The 17,904-nt window shown below is 39.5% G+C and overlaps 1 protein-coding gene across 5 annotated transcripts; it reads right to left on the bottom strand.

Moving 5' to 3' along the window:
* Positions 1-5,370: 5,370 nt before the first annotated feature.
* LOC131237218 (uncharacterized) lies at positions 5,371-10,870 on the bottom strand. Of its 5 annotated transcripts, none has more exons than XR_009167111.1 (6): positions 10,447-10,870; positions 8,791-8,999; positions 7,167-7,274; positions 6,123-6,985; positions 5,889-6,003; positions 5,371-5,772 (listed from the first exon to the last, which is right to left on the bottom strand). XR_009167111.1 is itself a non-coding variant. In XM_058234904.1 (4 exons), exons 1-4 carry the CDS (start codon positions 10,736-10,738, stop codon positions 6,272-6,274), a joined length of 1,323 nt encoding a protein of 440 aa, XP_058090887.1. In that variant the 5' UTR covers positions 10,739-10,870; the 3' UTR covers positions 6,110-6,271. The 5 variants fall into 5 exon arrangements, 1 of the variants encoding a protein (XP_058090887.1); XR_009167116.1 differs by having other exon boundaries at positions 8,791-9,004; positions 10,447-10,784; XR_009167115.1 differs by lacking the exon at positions 5,889-6,003.
* Between the last annotated feature and the right edge of the window lie 7,034 nt (positions 10,871-17,904).

Below are 17,904 nucleotides of genomic sequence, written 5' to 3'. Positions count from 1 at the left end.
TAAGTATTGGATTGGGATTCACAGTTTGAGTTCCACATACGTCTCAAATGTATGGTAATTACCATAATTTCTATAATATGTGATCATTTCCCACACAAAGTATAATCCTAAATTTTAATCTTTTGAAATTTTGAGTTATGTTCTCATTAAGGTGTGTTTGGATGCACTATCCAATTGAATTGCAATTATTCATGGAATTTATATATATAAAAAAAGGTGGAAATAATTCAATTTTGAGTCTTTCCTTAACATTCATACTCAAGAGTATGAACTTGAAAGCAACATAATTGTAATTTAATGACTACTTCTAAATTAAAAATGGTAGAAATATCACTAGCCTTTTTCTACTTTAAATGTAAATCTGCATCCAAACGCACCTTTATTTTGTCTTACTCTTCTTAGCCTTATCTCGATCGCCCACTATGGTCTCTTTCAAACTTGGCAGCGCATGGGTATTTTCGTCATTTGGAAGACGTGGAATCACTGTTACCTCTAGAAACACAAGGGTATTTTCGCCATTTCATGACGCAACACGGAGAGCGAAGAAAAGTCAGGCCTACAAAAACAAAGAAGATCTGAAGAAACCTTTCAACCACCTTAATAAAATAACTGTAAAGGCCGGTGATCGCAGGAGCACCAAAGGTTGTATAGCTCGCGTGATCTACACCGTGCACAGGATTAATACTATGATCAGAGTCGTTCATCAAGTGGACCACAATTTGGGAATTCTCATATAAAAAATTAAATTTCGTTATGACCATCCAGTGAGTTCCACCATTGTATGGAATTAGACATCTACAACTGCAAAAATAACCGTTCATCTTCAACAAAATTGAGATTTATTTATTTATGGAGAGGATTATCCAAATGGGGAATGTTTGGATCATGGAAGCATCATGATGTGATCCCCATGTGATGATGGCTCCACTACTGCGAGTGGGCCAGTATTGCGAGGTCTCGCTGCGTACAGTTTCGTCTGTCTCGCGGACCACTAAGCGGATACTCTTTCCAAGCGCGTGTTCTTGATGGCCGTGTGTTCCATGGAAACATTTGGGATTTTCTATGTCGGCACGCGCGTGCATCCAGGCCTTTTCACACGCTTTCACGTACCCTGTATTGCCCCATTTTGTAAGATCCAGTCCATCAGTCATTTAATAATATATTTCGTGTGCCTTTAAAAATAATAAATAGAGTCATCTCCTCATGTGAACGGGAATCTGCAAAACCAATGGACGGCTAAAAGTGAGTTTTGCAAATTTTTTATTTGTCAGATTGTTTCGCGACTACGGCCCACCTGGATTTTGGAGCGGTCTAATTTTCAGGATGTAGAATTTTTGAAGAAGGGCCCACCTGATTGATAGATCTAATGTCCATAGAAGTTCAAGCTTCGGACATGTGGCAGCGGTTCGACGGTCTGGGATCTGCCTGCGTGTGGGAATAGCGAATACACGAATGAGAAAACAATCATATCCTGCGGTCATTCTCCTCTGGGACAGTGGAGGAAAAATAACATCTGCATTTCCTACGAAGACTCCCCTGTGCGTTTGCCACAGGATATTAAATGTTTTTAGCTTACCCAATACATGTCACACGTGTTTTCAATGATCCATATTGTTCAGATCGTGCTCCCTATTTTAGGTGGAGGAGAGCCCTAAAACTACAGTAGTTGGACAATCTTAACCTACGGCGGTGCCTGCTTGAAGACACTAAATGGACGGTTCAGAAATGGGTCACATAGAATCAGTGTCGTTTTTGGGCCACAGATCATCCGCAGTGAGACCTTTGGTTTGAACAGTTTGGATTGGGGAAAGTACAACGCGTGTGTAAATGGAAATGATTTGGCAGATCTAGTACACTGTGGTGAATGCACACCTCAATTAGCGTGTTTCTTATGAAAAGCTGATTGCGTCCTGCCGCCGCGTGGATGGAAATCTGTCGGTCCAAGCAGGGGATGCGGGGGCCATCGGGATGTATGGATTATATCCACACCGTTCATCCATTTTTTCCCAGATCATTTTAGTGTATGATACCAAAAATAGACTACACTAAGGAAGCAGTGGTGATAATGACACTTACCGTTGAAACTTCATGAGGCCAACTATGATTTTTATTTACCATCCAAGAAGTTTTTAATGGTGACCGTTCAATCCCCACTGTATGATCCGTATTTAACTTAATACGTTAAAATGATATGGAAAAATGGATGAACGGCGTGGATAAAATCCATACATCTCGGTGGGCCCCACATGGCTCCTGTCTGGACCGATTCCGTCCGGGCGCGGGCAGGACGCAATCGGCTTCTAATTCTTTTTTAGCGTGCCACGACCCGTTTCACACCAAGCGCAGAGTAGCACAGATATTCATAGCGGTGGATTCGGTGAGACCCCGGCCTCACCCAAGACGGTGCGGCACTTACCATAGGGCCCACGTTGGTGTGTGTATTCTGTATCCACTCCGATCATCCGTTTTTTCATATCAATTTAGTATATAGTGCAAAAATGAAGAAGATCGGAATATAATGTGGACCTTGCCATAGGAAAGATTGATGATTGAACACACTACCATTAAAAACTTATTAGGAAGAACCTTAATGTTTCTGTGGTTTTTATTTTTCATCCAATCAGTTGATAAGGTCAAATAAGCCTGGATGAAGGGAAAAAAAACATATCAGCCTGATCTAAAACTCTAGTGGCTCATTTATGGTCAATCAACACTTTTCTTATGGTATGGTCCACTTGAAAATTGGATCTGCTTCATTTTTTTTATAATGATCTAATATTATCTGAAAAAAACTGATGGGCGTGGTGGATACAGAATACATACATGAAGGTGGGCCCCACGGTAAGGGCTGCACCTTCTTCGGTAAGGACAGGGTCTCACCTAATCTTCTCCCCAGCTTCAGCGAACCCCCCCTGCACAGCCACAAAAAAAACAAAAGGACATACATAATTCCCGCGTACACACGGTTGTGCTGACGTAGTCATGTAACATCGGTCGATCACACACATACATCATGGTGGGGCCCACAGAGCCTTTCTAGCGCTGCACCACGCAATCCGCTTCCAATACCAACCAGTACCGAGGTCAGTACTGGTCGGGTTCAATGGGTCGGACCTGGCCGCGGGTCAACTCACCCTACCCGCTTTTGAGGCGGGTTCAACCAAGTTAAGCCTGGGCTGGAAAGATGGTCCATTTAACCTAATGGGTTGGGTTGGAGTTGAACCAGACGCGGATTAGGTACTACCCCCGCCTGTTCCGAGCTGGGGATAGGCAGAGGCTGCGAGGGCCACTGAGGGGCCACCGTGATTTATGAATTTTATCCGCACTGTCCATCCATATTTTCATATCATTTTAGTCACTGTACCAAAAATCAGTCAGATCTAAGCCTTAAGTGGACCACACTATAGGAAGCAGCGGTACTAAGGACGCCCACTACTGAAACCTTCTTATGGTCCTCTGTGTACATTATTTTCCATCCAACCTGTTGATATGGTCATATAAAGTTGAATGACGCGAAATTTACAAATATAGTCTTATCCAAAACTTCGGTGGTCCCTAAGAAATTTTCAACGGTAGAAATTTAATTCCCACTGTGTGGTCCATTTGAGTATTGTGCGTTCTCTATTTTCTGCTTCACAATATAAAATGATATGTAAAAATGGATGAACGGTGTGGATAAATTTCATACATAACGGTAGCCCCTGAGTGGCCCTCAGAGCCTCCGCCTATCCCGAGCTCGACGCGGATTTCCTGCGAAAGCGTTTCGCAGGAAGTTCCTACGCTAGGAACCCAGGTGGGGCAGACTGCGATGTTTATGAGAAATCCACACCGTTCATCCATTTTTTGTGTTAATTTTAGGATATTAAGGAAAAAATTGAACCGGATCCATTGCTTAAGTGGGCCGATGACATGAGAATTGAATGTCCACAATTGAAATATTCGTGGGGCCACAGAAGTTTTGAATCATGTTAATATTTCTGTTTTCAGTTAATCCCAGTAGGAATGAAGTTATGAACGGTATAGATTGCATGTAAACATCACTGTCGACCCCAGGAAGGTTTCAACAGTAGGAATTTTCCTTACCACCTTCTCTCTTAGTGCGGCCCACTTGGGTCTTGAATCCTGATAAATTTTGTTTCTATAACTGAAAATGATGTCAGAAAACGGATGGACGGAGTGGATTCATTACAAACATCACGGTGGGCTCCATCTCAGTTTCCAGCGCAGGAACTTCCTGCGAAAGGCTTTCGCAGGAAATCCTCGTCCTAAGTTATCAGTGAGCTAGGAAACGCATTGGCTACTTCCCCTGCCACTAGCCATGTGGCTGGTGGTCATTGCTCTGTGGGACCACCATGATGTATGTGTTTCATCCATGCCGTTCATCCATTTTTACAGATCATTTAAGGGCTTGATCCCAAAAATGAGAGGGGTATAAATCTCAGGTGGACCACACCACAGGAAAACGATAGGGATTGGATATCCACCATTAAAATCCTCCTAAGGCCCACTGTACTGTTTATTTGACATCCAATCTGTTGATTAGGTCATACAGACCTAGATGAAGGGGAAAAAAAAAAACAAAGATCAGCTTGATCCAAAACTTTTATGGGCCCCAAAAAGTTTTTAATGGTCGACATTCATTCAAAACTGTTTCCTGTAATGTGGTCCACTTGAGATTGGGATATACTCATTTTTGGTCTCTTACCCTAAAATGATCTATAAAAATAGATGGACGGCATGGATGAAATATATACATCATGGGCCCACAGAACACCGACCACTAGCCATTGGCTGGTGGCTGGGGAGTAGCCAATCCGTTTCCAGTGAGGCCATATGACCCGACCTGATGCGACCTAAAACCCGATACAAGATTATAGAAATACAGGAACATACACGTGATGTTTGTTCCTGCTAATTGGGCTGGGCTGGAAAAAGTGAGTTGGAATGAAGGCTAGGATTTTCTGATCAGGGTGATTATTGAACCATCATCCGTTAACAGCAGAGCCCACTAGTTGAACCGTCGGATCACCATCTCTAATGGCATGTGTATGATGGACGTTGGGCCATATCCCTTCAATCCTGCTCACCATCAAATGGTACATTCTGCTGAGTACTGACCGACAGGATTCCTTGATTGCCAGGCATGGGGTTCAGTTGATCTGATGGATCCTTACATGGATGGAGAATGCCTAAGAAATGTTCAAGATTGAAAGATCCTAACCGTTTGATATTTGGTCTTTCTTGAAAGATCCTAACCATTTGATATTTGGCCTTTCCCCCATTGAATGGGGACTGTCATTTATGAGTTGTTCATCCAATCTGAACCGTCCCTCATCCAAGTAGACTCCTATCATCTTAAAGGTTTGCTAATGAGCAGGAAAACATTTCCTCTTGTAATTTTCAAGTCTCTAACACAATCATGTCGATTTACAGCTGACAGCTTCATTCTTTAAGAAACTACTGAAGATGTATCAGAAATACCCAGCATTTGATTATCTTACCAATTGGAGAGTTGTCAGATATCCTAAAGTTTGTCAGATGTGGAGCCCACTTACAAGTGTAGCTGGTGGTCCACACATCTAGCAACCGTCCAATCAGGATCAAACAGTTCATAACATGGGCTGCCGACAGATCTCACAACCACAATTGTTGCTTGTTGTTCCAGGGTGCTAACGAGCATTGGTAGGGATGGGAGTTCACCCATCTCCAGCATCTCCACCGCACATTCAGCACAAATCTTTGCCTGTTGAGACCATTGATCTTCTAGACCACCTGAATGGGCCACATCACAAAAATCAAAGTGATTAGATGATCCTGGCCATCTGATTAAATTTCGACACTTATTCACCGGTTATTGGAGTTAGAACAAGGATTTAGCTAGGACAGACCATTCAGTACTATCTTTTGGACCACAGCCCATCCAAAGTAGGGTCCACAGAATGAACATAGAATCATCATATGCACATGCCACCTTGGCAGTTTGAATGGAACGAAAAACCGTGCCTATTATATGGCATAAAGCCAGAACAACATCAGTTCAACTAATTCAAGAAGCAATGGAAACTGTCTAGGCGGAAACAATCAAACCAGTTCATCCTACAAACCAAGAGAATAGATCAAACCTTTGTTAATGCTAGAATCAAAGTAGCAGTAGCACATGACATTTTTCCACTCAAATGTACAAATCTTCTTACAAAACATACAGTGACAAGAAATCATTCCCATGAGACAACAACCCATCTTTCAGCAGAGTCATTTTAACCCTTTCCGGTTATGTAATTCCGGCATCGAAATCAGATCTACAGATGCCATTGGTTTCAGCGATCTTAGCACCACACCCCTCTTGCCTTATTATGCTTACCCTTCTTCTCCGTATGCTAAGAATAGCAATCTTTGTATTCTTATCCCTCACCTTCTCCTCATTGAGTTTATCACACCCAAGAATGGATTCAGGTTGGATGATTCTGTCATTCTCAGTTATTTCACTCCTTTTCAACTTCTTTAATGGCTTATTCGATTGCTGATTAGATCCGCATAGGTGGCCAAAGAAGTGCCGAGGGTTGACATAACAAAATGATGAAGAAACAATGCCAGTTATGTTCGACGGCTTGATGAGCTTAACAAATTCTTGTATTTCATTGAAGCAGGAGTGATCGGAGTAAGGGATGGAATAGATGCAGCTGTGGAAGCTTTTGCGGGAGATTGGCTTTCCATCGGTGCCGTTTCTACTAACTTTGCTGCTATGCTGAAGTGAAGGGGAAGATCCAACAGAAGCATCTTTTCGATGAATGGGTTTCATCGCTGATGGCAGTCCAGATGGCATGATTCCAATAGTAGGGTGTATGGTGTTCAGTGCCTCGAGATTTTCGATCGTGAGACTGTAGCGGGGAACGGCTCGAATTCTTGTAAGAGAGGTTTTTGTTGTGAAGATGTTACTGAACCCGAGAAGGTGCATGATTTGCAAACGTTCTGGCCATACCCAGATCTTTAAAAAGCAGTCACAAAATAGAAATGAGAAAGAAATTTTGCTGAAATTAATAATAATGATATCGGCTCAATGAAAACAATTGAATAGTCCATGAATATGGTAAAAGAATGAAGGCAAGCTTCAACACCAAAATAGGAAGTGTAAGTTTGCAATTATCAAATAACATGGAAGAGGAAACCTTTGTCCTGAAAGTGCGAGAAATGTGAAGCAAAAGATCTTCTTTCCCAAGCGTATCAATGGCGATGACAATGTCATGATCAGGATGAGAAGCAATGACATCGATAACCTGTTGATCAGCCACCAAAAACAGTATGAAACCCCAATATGATTTTCATATCACTTATTCTTTAATTCACCACGAACTTTAAAATCTCAAAAGTCATGATCAGATCAGATCATAGTTCTAACAACTGCTGACTTGACTCAAAACTTGCTGAATCAACTCAACACACTGAGATTTCGAGCCAAGTCGCTGGGAAACTCAGTACTAGGCATGACTTGACCTGGACTCAATGAGACTCATCCAGTTGACTTGACACTACTCACCATGAATAGAATTGTGGCACTCGGGAGGGACTTCATTTATATATATATATATATATATATATATATATATATATATTGGCAATGATTCGGACCCCCAACCTCAACTAAGCAAAGCAAAACCTTAACCATTGAAGCATATGTTGCAATGCTGTTTTGTTCCATGTTTTTATTATGTCAATTTTTTTTTATCACCTATAAGATATAGGTCGAGTCTTCGAATCAACCTGACCCAACTGAACATCGACTCAAGTCGAGTTTTCTAGTTTTTGAACTATGGATGGGATGAATGCTATGATAGTAGTAACTCGTGACCCTTTGATAGCATGTGGGATGTGCTGTACAAGATCATTGGACTTTAGTATGAGCACATCTTGGCTGTGTTCTCATTTAAACAAGATGAGCAATGATACGAAGGCTATTGAAGGTTAATGTAACAGAGAGATATCAATCTCATAATTTCGCCATTTGTGGATAGAGGTTTACTAGTTGTGTAACTGCACCTCTCTATCTGCAAACCTACCCTCAGCTACATGTGCCAACTTGACCACACCTGTTCAATATCCAAGCTGCTGACCAGGAAGAGTCCCCTTCTAAATGCCCTGGACATGATATCAGGCCAGTCCACTCATCAGGTGGGCCACACGTTTACAAAAACTGGATGGTTAAAAATAGCTAAATTGTCCATATTCAGCATATATGTTTGGCGTTACCTGATTTGTGGACAGGCCTGCAGCTGGGTTAGGGCACATGTATAGTGGGGGCAACCTATAAACAGCTTGAATCTTGTAAACATGGGGCAATTGGCACGTAAGATTGCAGGTCCTACATGTGTGGGCATATAGATGCATTTGATTAGAAACCTCTCATAGAAATGGATTCTACCAAACCGCAAACTTTGTGAGTAAGAATATTGCCATTGTTTTCTTCAAAACTGCACAGTTTCGGGGAAGAGATTGAACATCTCTACTAAAGAAAGAACAGATTCAAGCTGTGACAGTCACTGAAATGTAAGTGTGCAACTTATTATATTTACATTTGAGTGCAATGTCCATTGGAAAGTGAGCTCATTTGTTTGATTTGAAGAAAGAAGCTCCCATTTGGAGCCGTTCATAGTGGAATTTCCTCCCTCACTTTCCAAACAAGCATGCTTTCAATTCAAACTCCATCTCATCATGGTAATGACGCTATGTGTTTTCACAAGCAAGCAATTTCACAAGCGTAACAGAATAATTAGAAAGAACATAACGGAAGCAAACCTGTTGAGCAGCAACTTCACGAGGAGGGAATGAAAATGATGGATTGCAGTAAGTGTTGTCTATGTAGAGGAAATCTACTTCATCACCCCCGAGAGCACCAAGGAGCATGCTCTTCCCCAGCAGTGCCCTGTCATTGGCAGTTTCCCAACGAAAATCACCAGTGTAAAGCATGCATCCAAAGTCCCCACGAAACAAGTACATTACAGCACCTGTCCTACAAAAAACCATGAACAGATGAACTTCTATGAGGATAAAACATGCCTAATAAAATTATATAGAGCGCAGACCTTTTCCCTCTTATGGAAAAAAGAACTAACAAAAGAAAATGGGTCAGCAAGTACAAGAATTTCCATATGCCAATGGCCCATACAGTAATATTATCAGGTCCAATCATATTTTATAGACGAGTGATACACCATAAACACAATGCACTTAGCTCAAAGAAATAAGAGTTGAACAAAGTTATTTGTCAAGGATAAAGAGATATCGCATAGGAAATGGACAATTAGAATAATAAAACAATGATCGTATTTGCCCACCCCAATTATTTGGGATAAGGCGTAGATGATGATGATTGTATTTCAATAGAAGTGTTAGATGGTTCTCAGCCAGACAAAACGGCATGCTCTAGCTATGTATGCATTCCTACCATTTATTTGTTCGGCCCCAGTGTGGATGGGCCATACACCACAAATCAAACTGGTCAGATGCAAGGATACCTGGATTGCAGATTGCTTTGGTATGTGGTACAGGAATGGGTATGCACGGTGCTACTTCCTCCAATACGTGGTATGCTAGGTGTAAGATCATGTGCATCACTCCAATTAATACATTGTGAATGCAATATCATTGTATATATAAACTCATATTGCGATTTATATATAAAACTATAAATGTCATTATTACACACCCAGCAGCATGCTTAGTGTTATCTTAATCAATAGTAAGAATATAGGCCATAATTTTGGGTCACTTAAAATAGCAATCTAGATCGCAAAATGACCCATATTCCGGAATGCTCGGTCCAAAACAAAAATGTGGGAGGTATTGTGTTTTAGCTAACATTGGTCAGATGATACTAGCTGGAAAATCAGAGACTTGTGCCCACTCAATGCCAGCCGTCAGCTGGACTTTCTAACCATCCATCCTTAATCATCAAAAGCCATTCACCCAGCGGCGAACATTACCCCACCATTCTCATTTTTTAGCCTATGCCTCATCCACAAGAGCCCCACCATCATCCGGATGTTGTACACGCCTGCCAGATTTACAGAGATTAAGCACTCGATAACTGACTCAGATATAAGCATTTACCACCACATGCTGTCTCCAAATAAAAAAACAACGATAAGAAAGTTCAAAAAAAAAAAGAAGTCAGATAAAGCGTTATCCTAAATTAAACTGTAAATATAAAAATCAATAATCTGAAAAGAATTACCAGATAATTCTACCTAATTATTGAACTAAACATAATTACCAGCTATGGAATTCAGTTCAAAATCTGCAACCCTAATCCGGAGATACAAAAATGCATTCTTTTTCACTGAATTCAGATCTTAATCGACATTCTAATCTTTGATCACTTGAAAAAGAAAAAAGAACTAAATTATAATAATATTAATATTAATAATAAGAGTCGGTTTGAAGATAGTGTACCGGGGCAATGATGGGCGTCGATCGGCGTGACCTGAACCCCAATCTTCGAACCGGAAGTCGGAGAGATCAAAGAAATCGAGTGCGGAGATCCAGTCTCTAGGATCCGAAGCAAGGAGAGTTTGAAACCCGGGAATTTGGCAGGGAAGATATTGGCGGAGATGGGAGAGCAGAAGAGAGGGCCCTTCTTCCATTTGGAAGATAGGCCTTTGGTGTGGTCAGCGTGGAGGTGAGTGAGGAAATAGGCCTGGCTCTGTTCGCCCCATCGATCGACAGAGATCAGACCTTTCTCCATTTCTCGATCGGGCCTAGAATTCTAGGGTTTCGATCGAAAGGGAAGGAGATTGCAGCAGCGCCATTGCAAGAGAAGACATCTCTCTCTCTCTCGCTCCAAAACCCCGACCCGCCCAAACTTAAGGTTTTGGAGACAAACTTCGTTACTTGGCACCGTTTTAAAAAATAAATATATACTCTGGCAGAGCGTGATGGATAATACTCGGGCACTTAGATATTGAACACATGAAAATGTGTAAATTAAATTAAATTTCTCATATAATGTACCCACATTAAAAGGGTCTATATGACAGGAATTATACTCAAGTGATTCATTTACTGGTCAATTAGCCACAAGAGCAATAATCAATGGTTAGATTTCAGCAAACAAATTTTTGTAGATCTCAGATATTGCAATCCTTGAGGGCGTGTACGGATTGCAATTTCTCACGGTGAACATATTTTGATCATGTTACAAAATGGTATATTTAAAATGCCTATACTTGACTATTACTAAAATGTCAAACTAATATGGGAAATGTATAGTTTCTCCTATTGGAATAAGAGGTTTCTAATGAAATATAATGTAAACTTAAATTAATTGATTATTCCTTTGCCTCTCTTCTTTACATATGTAATTGACCATCTAATTATATGCTAAATTATATCTTTAAATAAATATTATAAATGTATAATAATTACTTTTTTATATTCGTGGTAGAAGACAATCCAAATATACCCTAAATTAAGATTGTTTTAGGCACATAATTTATAAGCCTTTGGTTGCATGACATGCCGCATGCAAGTGCCCTCTCTCAACCCAACCTCTAGATGATCCACATGAGGCTCAACCTTAGATATTATATACTAAACCCTAATACAATTCAAGTTAGGTTAGGTGAGATTGATTGAATTAGGTTAGATTGAGTTGGGCTAGTTTAATTAATAATTTAACATATAAAATCAAATGTTTAACCATCAAATAACATTATTAAATAATATTTATGACTTCCAAGATAATAGTAATAAAATAAAGTCTACAATCATGGATGATAAATAAATATCGTAAAAACGTACTGATATATAAACAAATGTTAAGAAAACATCCAACAACACAACTTGTAGGCCTTGGGTCACTTCCAATCATAAATGATTTTGACCATGGAACTTTAGGGGTCGTTCAGCACCGTGGATTGGAGGGGGTTTCAAGTCCCCTGGTTGATTGGTAGCGTAAAGTAACTGAGGAGGTTTGCAATCTATGGTGAGAGCTTGGATTACACTTAAAGTCATTTCAATAGTTGCAAGTATAACATGTGGGTCACTATACACTATCATTTTATTGGGGACTTGGCCCACTAATGATGATCAGCACCATCTAAACATTGTCCATGTAAATCAGCGGGCTTATCGCAACCATTGTATCAAAAATTACATACCTCACTAATTAGAGATATTAAAGTTGATTTAATAATTAAATTCAAACCCTCATAAATATACCATGGATAAATACTTTTGGATTGAAGTTGATTCACACTCCAAAGTGCCAAACACATTGGAAGGATTGCAAATCCAAGGGGTTTCTAATTCGGGGGTTTCAAAACGACACTCCCAAACAAGCTGTTATAGTAGTAGAATCCATTGTTTGCACAGTTCTTGTCATGATTTATATTTTTCGCATAGAGTATTGTACATTATATTATGTATGTTGGTCATAATACATATGTATATTTATTTCTACAGAAGGTCAGGTTTTCCCGCACCCACCATAGTTTGAGTGTGTGTGTGGGGCACAAGTGGATATATAAAATAAAGTAAAATAAAAACAAACTCAATTGCTACGCTGAAATTATGGGATCGAGTACCCATGTGGTATGCGTGTGAATGGTTTATATGCAGTTCAATATTGTCAGGGTTGGGCATGCCCTTGGCTCCATATTTCATTTCCAAACCCAAGTATAGTGGTGTCAAGTTGGATGGGGTCCATCAGCCCGACCTACTTACACTTAAATGGGTTATGCTTGGGCTTGATGGATCTTAAGTGGGTTGGCCTGGGCTACATTACTGGTTGGCTTTGGGCTGAACTTTTTGGCCTCTTTAGTATATGGGCCGGGCTTAAGCTGACCTAACCTGAGCCATTGCCACCTCTAACCAAGGGTAGAGCCATCTCTCGGCAGCACACGTGGCATGATGACACATAAGTCTAGGCTCTGGACCTTAACCGTGATGGCAAATTGTTCAAAGTAAACATCCATCAGATGATCTTAGCCATCTAATCAATGCCATGCAAACCGTTGAAATCGTTGGTACTAAACAAAATATGGATCCGATAGATAGGAATGTGTAATATCCATGTTCTATATCTAAAAATCATAAGCATAACTAGATGTACGGCTCGGAATGATGCATCGCCCTTCCACATGAAATCTGGACAGAAATAGCTCTATTCGTGCTCTTCCGCTTCTAGCTATTATCTCCCATCAATCAAGCTAGCCATCTAGCGCTAAACGTCCTTAAAACGGAAGTGGTATACATCTATGATATCTGGACCGTTCATCTTTTGGCCCTATAATCAAAATGACTAACTCTAAATTTCTCAACGGCTAGATCATCGTGGCCACTGTGGACGATTTTTGAGGATAATAATTCGACGGTTTAAAAGGTTTTGTTTACGTGCAATGGATTTTTCGATTAATGGCCCATCTGGAGTAAGGCCAACAGACCGACGGTCCACATGTCATGAGCATGTACAAAGTGTGACGAGATTTTGGAGTGCCGAAAATAACAAAACTCTCTTTCCCCGTAGAAAATCACGGCATATTCCGCTTGTGATGGAATGATCCATTTCTGACGAGCTCTTTTAGCTCCACACGCCACCCTTACTGACCTTTCCACGGGTGCGGAGGTGGGTGGATCCCTGACTGTGGGTCCATCTTGATTACTTATTTTACATCCACGCCGTTCATCCGTTTATACAGATAATTTTAAGAATGACTCCCAAAATTAAATAGAAAATAATTATCATACGGGCCACACCATAGGAAACAGTGTAGTTGACCATTAAAAACTTCTTGTGGGCCACAAAAGATTTGGATCAAGATGATATTTTTTGGTACCTTCATCCAAGTATTTGTGACCTTATCAACAGTTTGGATTTCAAGTAAACATTCTAGTGGCCCCTATGAAGTTTTTAATGATGGATATTTAATAACCATTGTTTCCTGTGGTGTGGTCCACCTGAGATTTTCACATGTTTCATTTTTTCTTTTTTGGAAAAACTCCTAAAATGATCTGTATAAACGAATGGACGGCGTGGATTTTAAATACATGCATCAAGGTGGGTCCCACAGTCAAGGATCCACCCACCTCAGTGGATCCGGGGGAACCACCGAAGTCGCGCTCCCTTTCCACGCAGCACACGTGTCAGCCTAGCAAGTGAGTGGACGACTTAACGGTGTATGACGTGGCTTCAACCATGAAGATGAACGTGTACGAAACTCAGGTTAGTGCACTTATCAGGGGGGTCACACGTGTACACTGAAGGTGCGCCATCGGCAAATCTCCTTTGAACCGTCCATTCTTTTGGTATGGAGACTGCCCTACATATTCACTGGATTTGTGTTATTTTTACTTTTTTCATGCATGTTAGCTTTCTATGTGAAGGCCCACGGGTCAGATGTCCAAGGTAGGTTCTCACGTGTGTTATCTGAAGTGCATGTGAACAGGTTGCACGGTGGACTAGCAAAATATTTTTCTTCCTTTTTCAAACAAATTCGTGCTTCATGCGGAATGAGAATCGAGATTCCTCTTTGGAATAGTTTTTTTTTTTTTCCCGAAGAATTTCTCTTTGTAATAGTTTACCACCGTTTTAAAAATACTGACATGGTAAGCATAACTGTCTGTACACGAATTGAACCGAGTCGAGCTTGGCGCGGCCATAGCTAACCCCATCTCAAACTTGGCTCGACCATTAGCTAACCTTAACTCAAACTTGGCTTGGCTTAGTCCTTGAGCCTGTTTGGGCAGCTAGGTTCAGTTCAATCACCAGCTTGGGTCGGTTCAAGCTGAGTTTAAGCTTGTGCAACATTTTTTTAAACATGTAAAATACATCTTCAATTTCTTACAGAACATAAAACAGTAATAATACTTTACATGTATTTCATCGAACACTTGATAAGCAACATCAAAATCAAGACATGAGGACAAGCTTATAATGTAAAATAAAAAATAAAAAATAGTGATTTGTTTGGTATTCATTATTTCCTGAACATAAGTTGATCTCATGGAGAATATACACACTCGTAGCAACACTTCCTTAAGTCATTTCATCAAACACTCGTCAAGCAACATCAATATTAAAATAACTAAGTCACTGAGATGATATGATCCTAGTCAATTCGAGTTGAGGTTCGATTTGAGTCGAGTCTAGCTCAGGTAAGCTTGAACTCAACTCAAAAAAATTTCAACCTCAAAAAATAGCTCAACTCAGTCTGAATCTAATTTCGAGCCAAGGTGAGTCAAGCGAGCTAACCAAGCTAACTCAACTCATGTATAACTCTACCTGTAGCTTTGCCAACTGATTTTGGACCCAAAAACATATTATAATTTTGCCAACGGGTTTTGGACACAAAAGCATTTTGGTCATGTGCAACGGAAATCGAGAATTACATTGGTTTAATTAATAACTTTGAAAAGGAAGCTAATTATGTCATGAAAATTGATGCACACAAATACTCTATGAGGCTCACCACGATGTACGGGTTTTATCCACGCCGGTCATCCATTTTTACATACCATTCTAGAGTACGAGCCCACAAATGAGGCAAATCCACAACTCAAGTGGACCACACCATAGGAAGCAACAGTGATAATGACACCCATTGTTGAAACCTTCCTAATGCCCACTGTGATGTTTATAAGCCATCCAACCTATTCATAAGTTCACATAGATTTTAACTTCATCTAAAGCTTTTGTAGTCCCTAAGAAATTTCTAATGGTAGGCGACCGATCTATATTGAACCTTGAATCTACCTCTTTTTTTCTTCATATACTTAAATTATTTGGAAAATGGATAAATTGTGGATAAAACCCATACATTATGGTAGGCCTCATAGAGTCCTACCTGTACTAATCCCATCTAGGCTAGGGTAGGACTTTGCTACCCTTTAAAAGAGGGAAATGGCATAAGAAGATTTGTGTGTGGATATTAATTAGTCAGGATAAGGTTTAGAGTTTGATGACCAAATCCATTTGATGGTAATGAACTAACATTGTAGTATTTGAAAATATTTAAAATGCCTTATGGAAAATTTATATATTATCATTAGACGTGGAATCTAAGTATTGTTGCTTACAATCAACTCTATCAAGGAATTATCGACGAGTACGTGCCACAGATATCTATTTAACTCCATCTTGAATGAGCTTATGATGTAGAACGTGTCATAGATACGTTCCTAGTATGGATAGGCCAAAAGAAGGTGGACCCTAAATTGACCATAACTTTTGATTCGAGTATTGTTATGGGGCGCACAGCCTATCAATCTTTACTGAAACAGGCCATCCGAGATGAACTGACCCACGACGTGGCTCGCATCTGTCCGTTTCGTAAAAAACGCGCACTTTCAGCTTAAAAACGAATTTTTAGGAAAAATTTACTTTTTTTTTAATAATTTCAAATTTTTTAATATTTTTATTTTTAAAGTTTAAATTTTCTTCTTTTTTTAAGAATAACTTGTAACTATGCTAGGATTCTTCTAATAAAAGTTTATTAGGAATTTTTATTTTTAAAAATTAGGTTTTAGAATAGTTTTATTAGAATTAGGATTTTTATTAGAGTTAGAATTTTGTTATTTTTGATAATTACGAATTGTGTGTGTATATATATATATATATATATATATATATATATATATATATATATATATATATATATATATATATATATATATATATATATTAATGATGTAACAGGGACACATTAGAGAATTCATCAATCAAATTATGAATTTTTTAGAAATTATTTCTATTTTTCTTGTTATTTTACTCATAAATTTGAGAAGTCTCTATGAGTTCAAAGAAGCTCCATAGATTTGTAGTAGTTATCCTTAAGGAAGGCGTTGATCGACCTCATCACATTCATCCATGCATTAACTTACCTAAACTTTCTATGATTAGAAGATCTCAACCATAAAATCTTAGGGTATTTTGGAATGCAGAATTAAGTGGTATGAAATTGCATTAGTTGGAGTTAACATGCTTTTTTATTCTTTCTTTCTTTCTTTCTTTCTTTGTTTCTTTTGTTAGCTTGTTAGTACACCCACTGTCAGTTCACACTTCACTGTTGGCCACCCCCACTTAGGAATCAATAACAAGACCTCAATTAACATGCTTGTTGCACAACAATTATATGTTTGAAAATACCATGACATTTTGATTATCCAGCCTCACATGCGGGATCAAATTCTTCTATGAAACAAACACTATATTAAGTGAAACCTACTTAGACCGACAACGTGGATAAAAACATATGCATTAATGTGGGGCCCATAAATATAGTAAATTTGAAATCCTATACCTTATCTCCTACTTATATGGATTAATTCAATTCTTTCTATCATTTTCAAATATCGGATACAATTTACATTAGACCAAATGCAATTTCATACCATTTAATCCTACCTTCCAAATTGGCCCATTTTTTCTAAAGGTGTCATTTTGTCTATGTACTAAATGTGGATGTGTAAAATTCCCATGTAGTTCCCTCTCCACTATATGCTTGGGAGCATGACTGGATCATTAATGTGGGTGGAATGGAATCCTCTATGACACCTGCTGAGGAAGAGTGTGTAATAATAGAACTCTATGCAGCCACCGGTGATGTGTGTGAAACTAACCCGCCCTCTCTCTCACTCTCTCCACCCCCAAGGCAACACTACAAAAGGGCTGAGGATGAGAACAGCCATCATAGAAACCTTCCATGTTGCTTATATGCCATCCACAACCCGTTAGATGAGCAAGTGGATGAAGAGATGCCAAAAGGAAACCTAATCCAATACTCATTTGAGTCTCACCAAACACCCTTAAAGGATTTATGCGTGATTTTACATTGTTCCCATGATATAAACTGCTGAAGTCATTAATTGAGCTGATTTTTGTCATGTAGGGTGAAAAATAAGGTCACAAAAGTG

This window comes from Magnolia sinica, chromosome 1, assembly GCF_029962835.1.
Source record: "Magnolia sinica isolate HGM2019 chromosome 1, MsV1, whole genome shotgun sequence".
NCBI classification, from domain to species: Eukaryota; Viridiplantae; Streptophyta; class Magnoliopsida; order Magnoliales; family Magnoliaceae; genus Magnolia; species Magnolia sinica.
This window is presented reverse-complemented; position numbering and strand designations above follow the sequence as displayed.

Excerpts from the sequence above, each read along its gene's own strand:
- LOC131237218 (XM_058234904.1), bottom strand. The coding sequence starts at position 10,738 with ATGGAGAAAGGTCTGATCTCTGTCGATCGATGGGGCGAACAGAGCCAG. Across the intron at positions 9,000-10,446 it reads CGACGCCCATCATTGCCCCG|GTGCTGTAATGTACTTGTTT; the intron begins GTACACTATCTT and ends TTTGTAGGACAG. Across the intron at positions 6,986-7,166 it reads CTCGCACTTTCAGGACAAAG|ATCTGGGTATGGCCAGAACG; the intron begins GTTTCCTCTTCC and ends TGCTTTTTAAAG.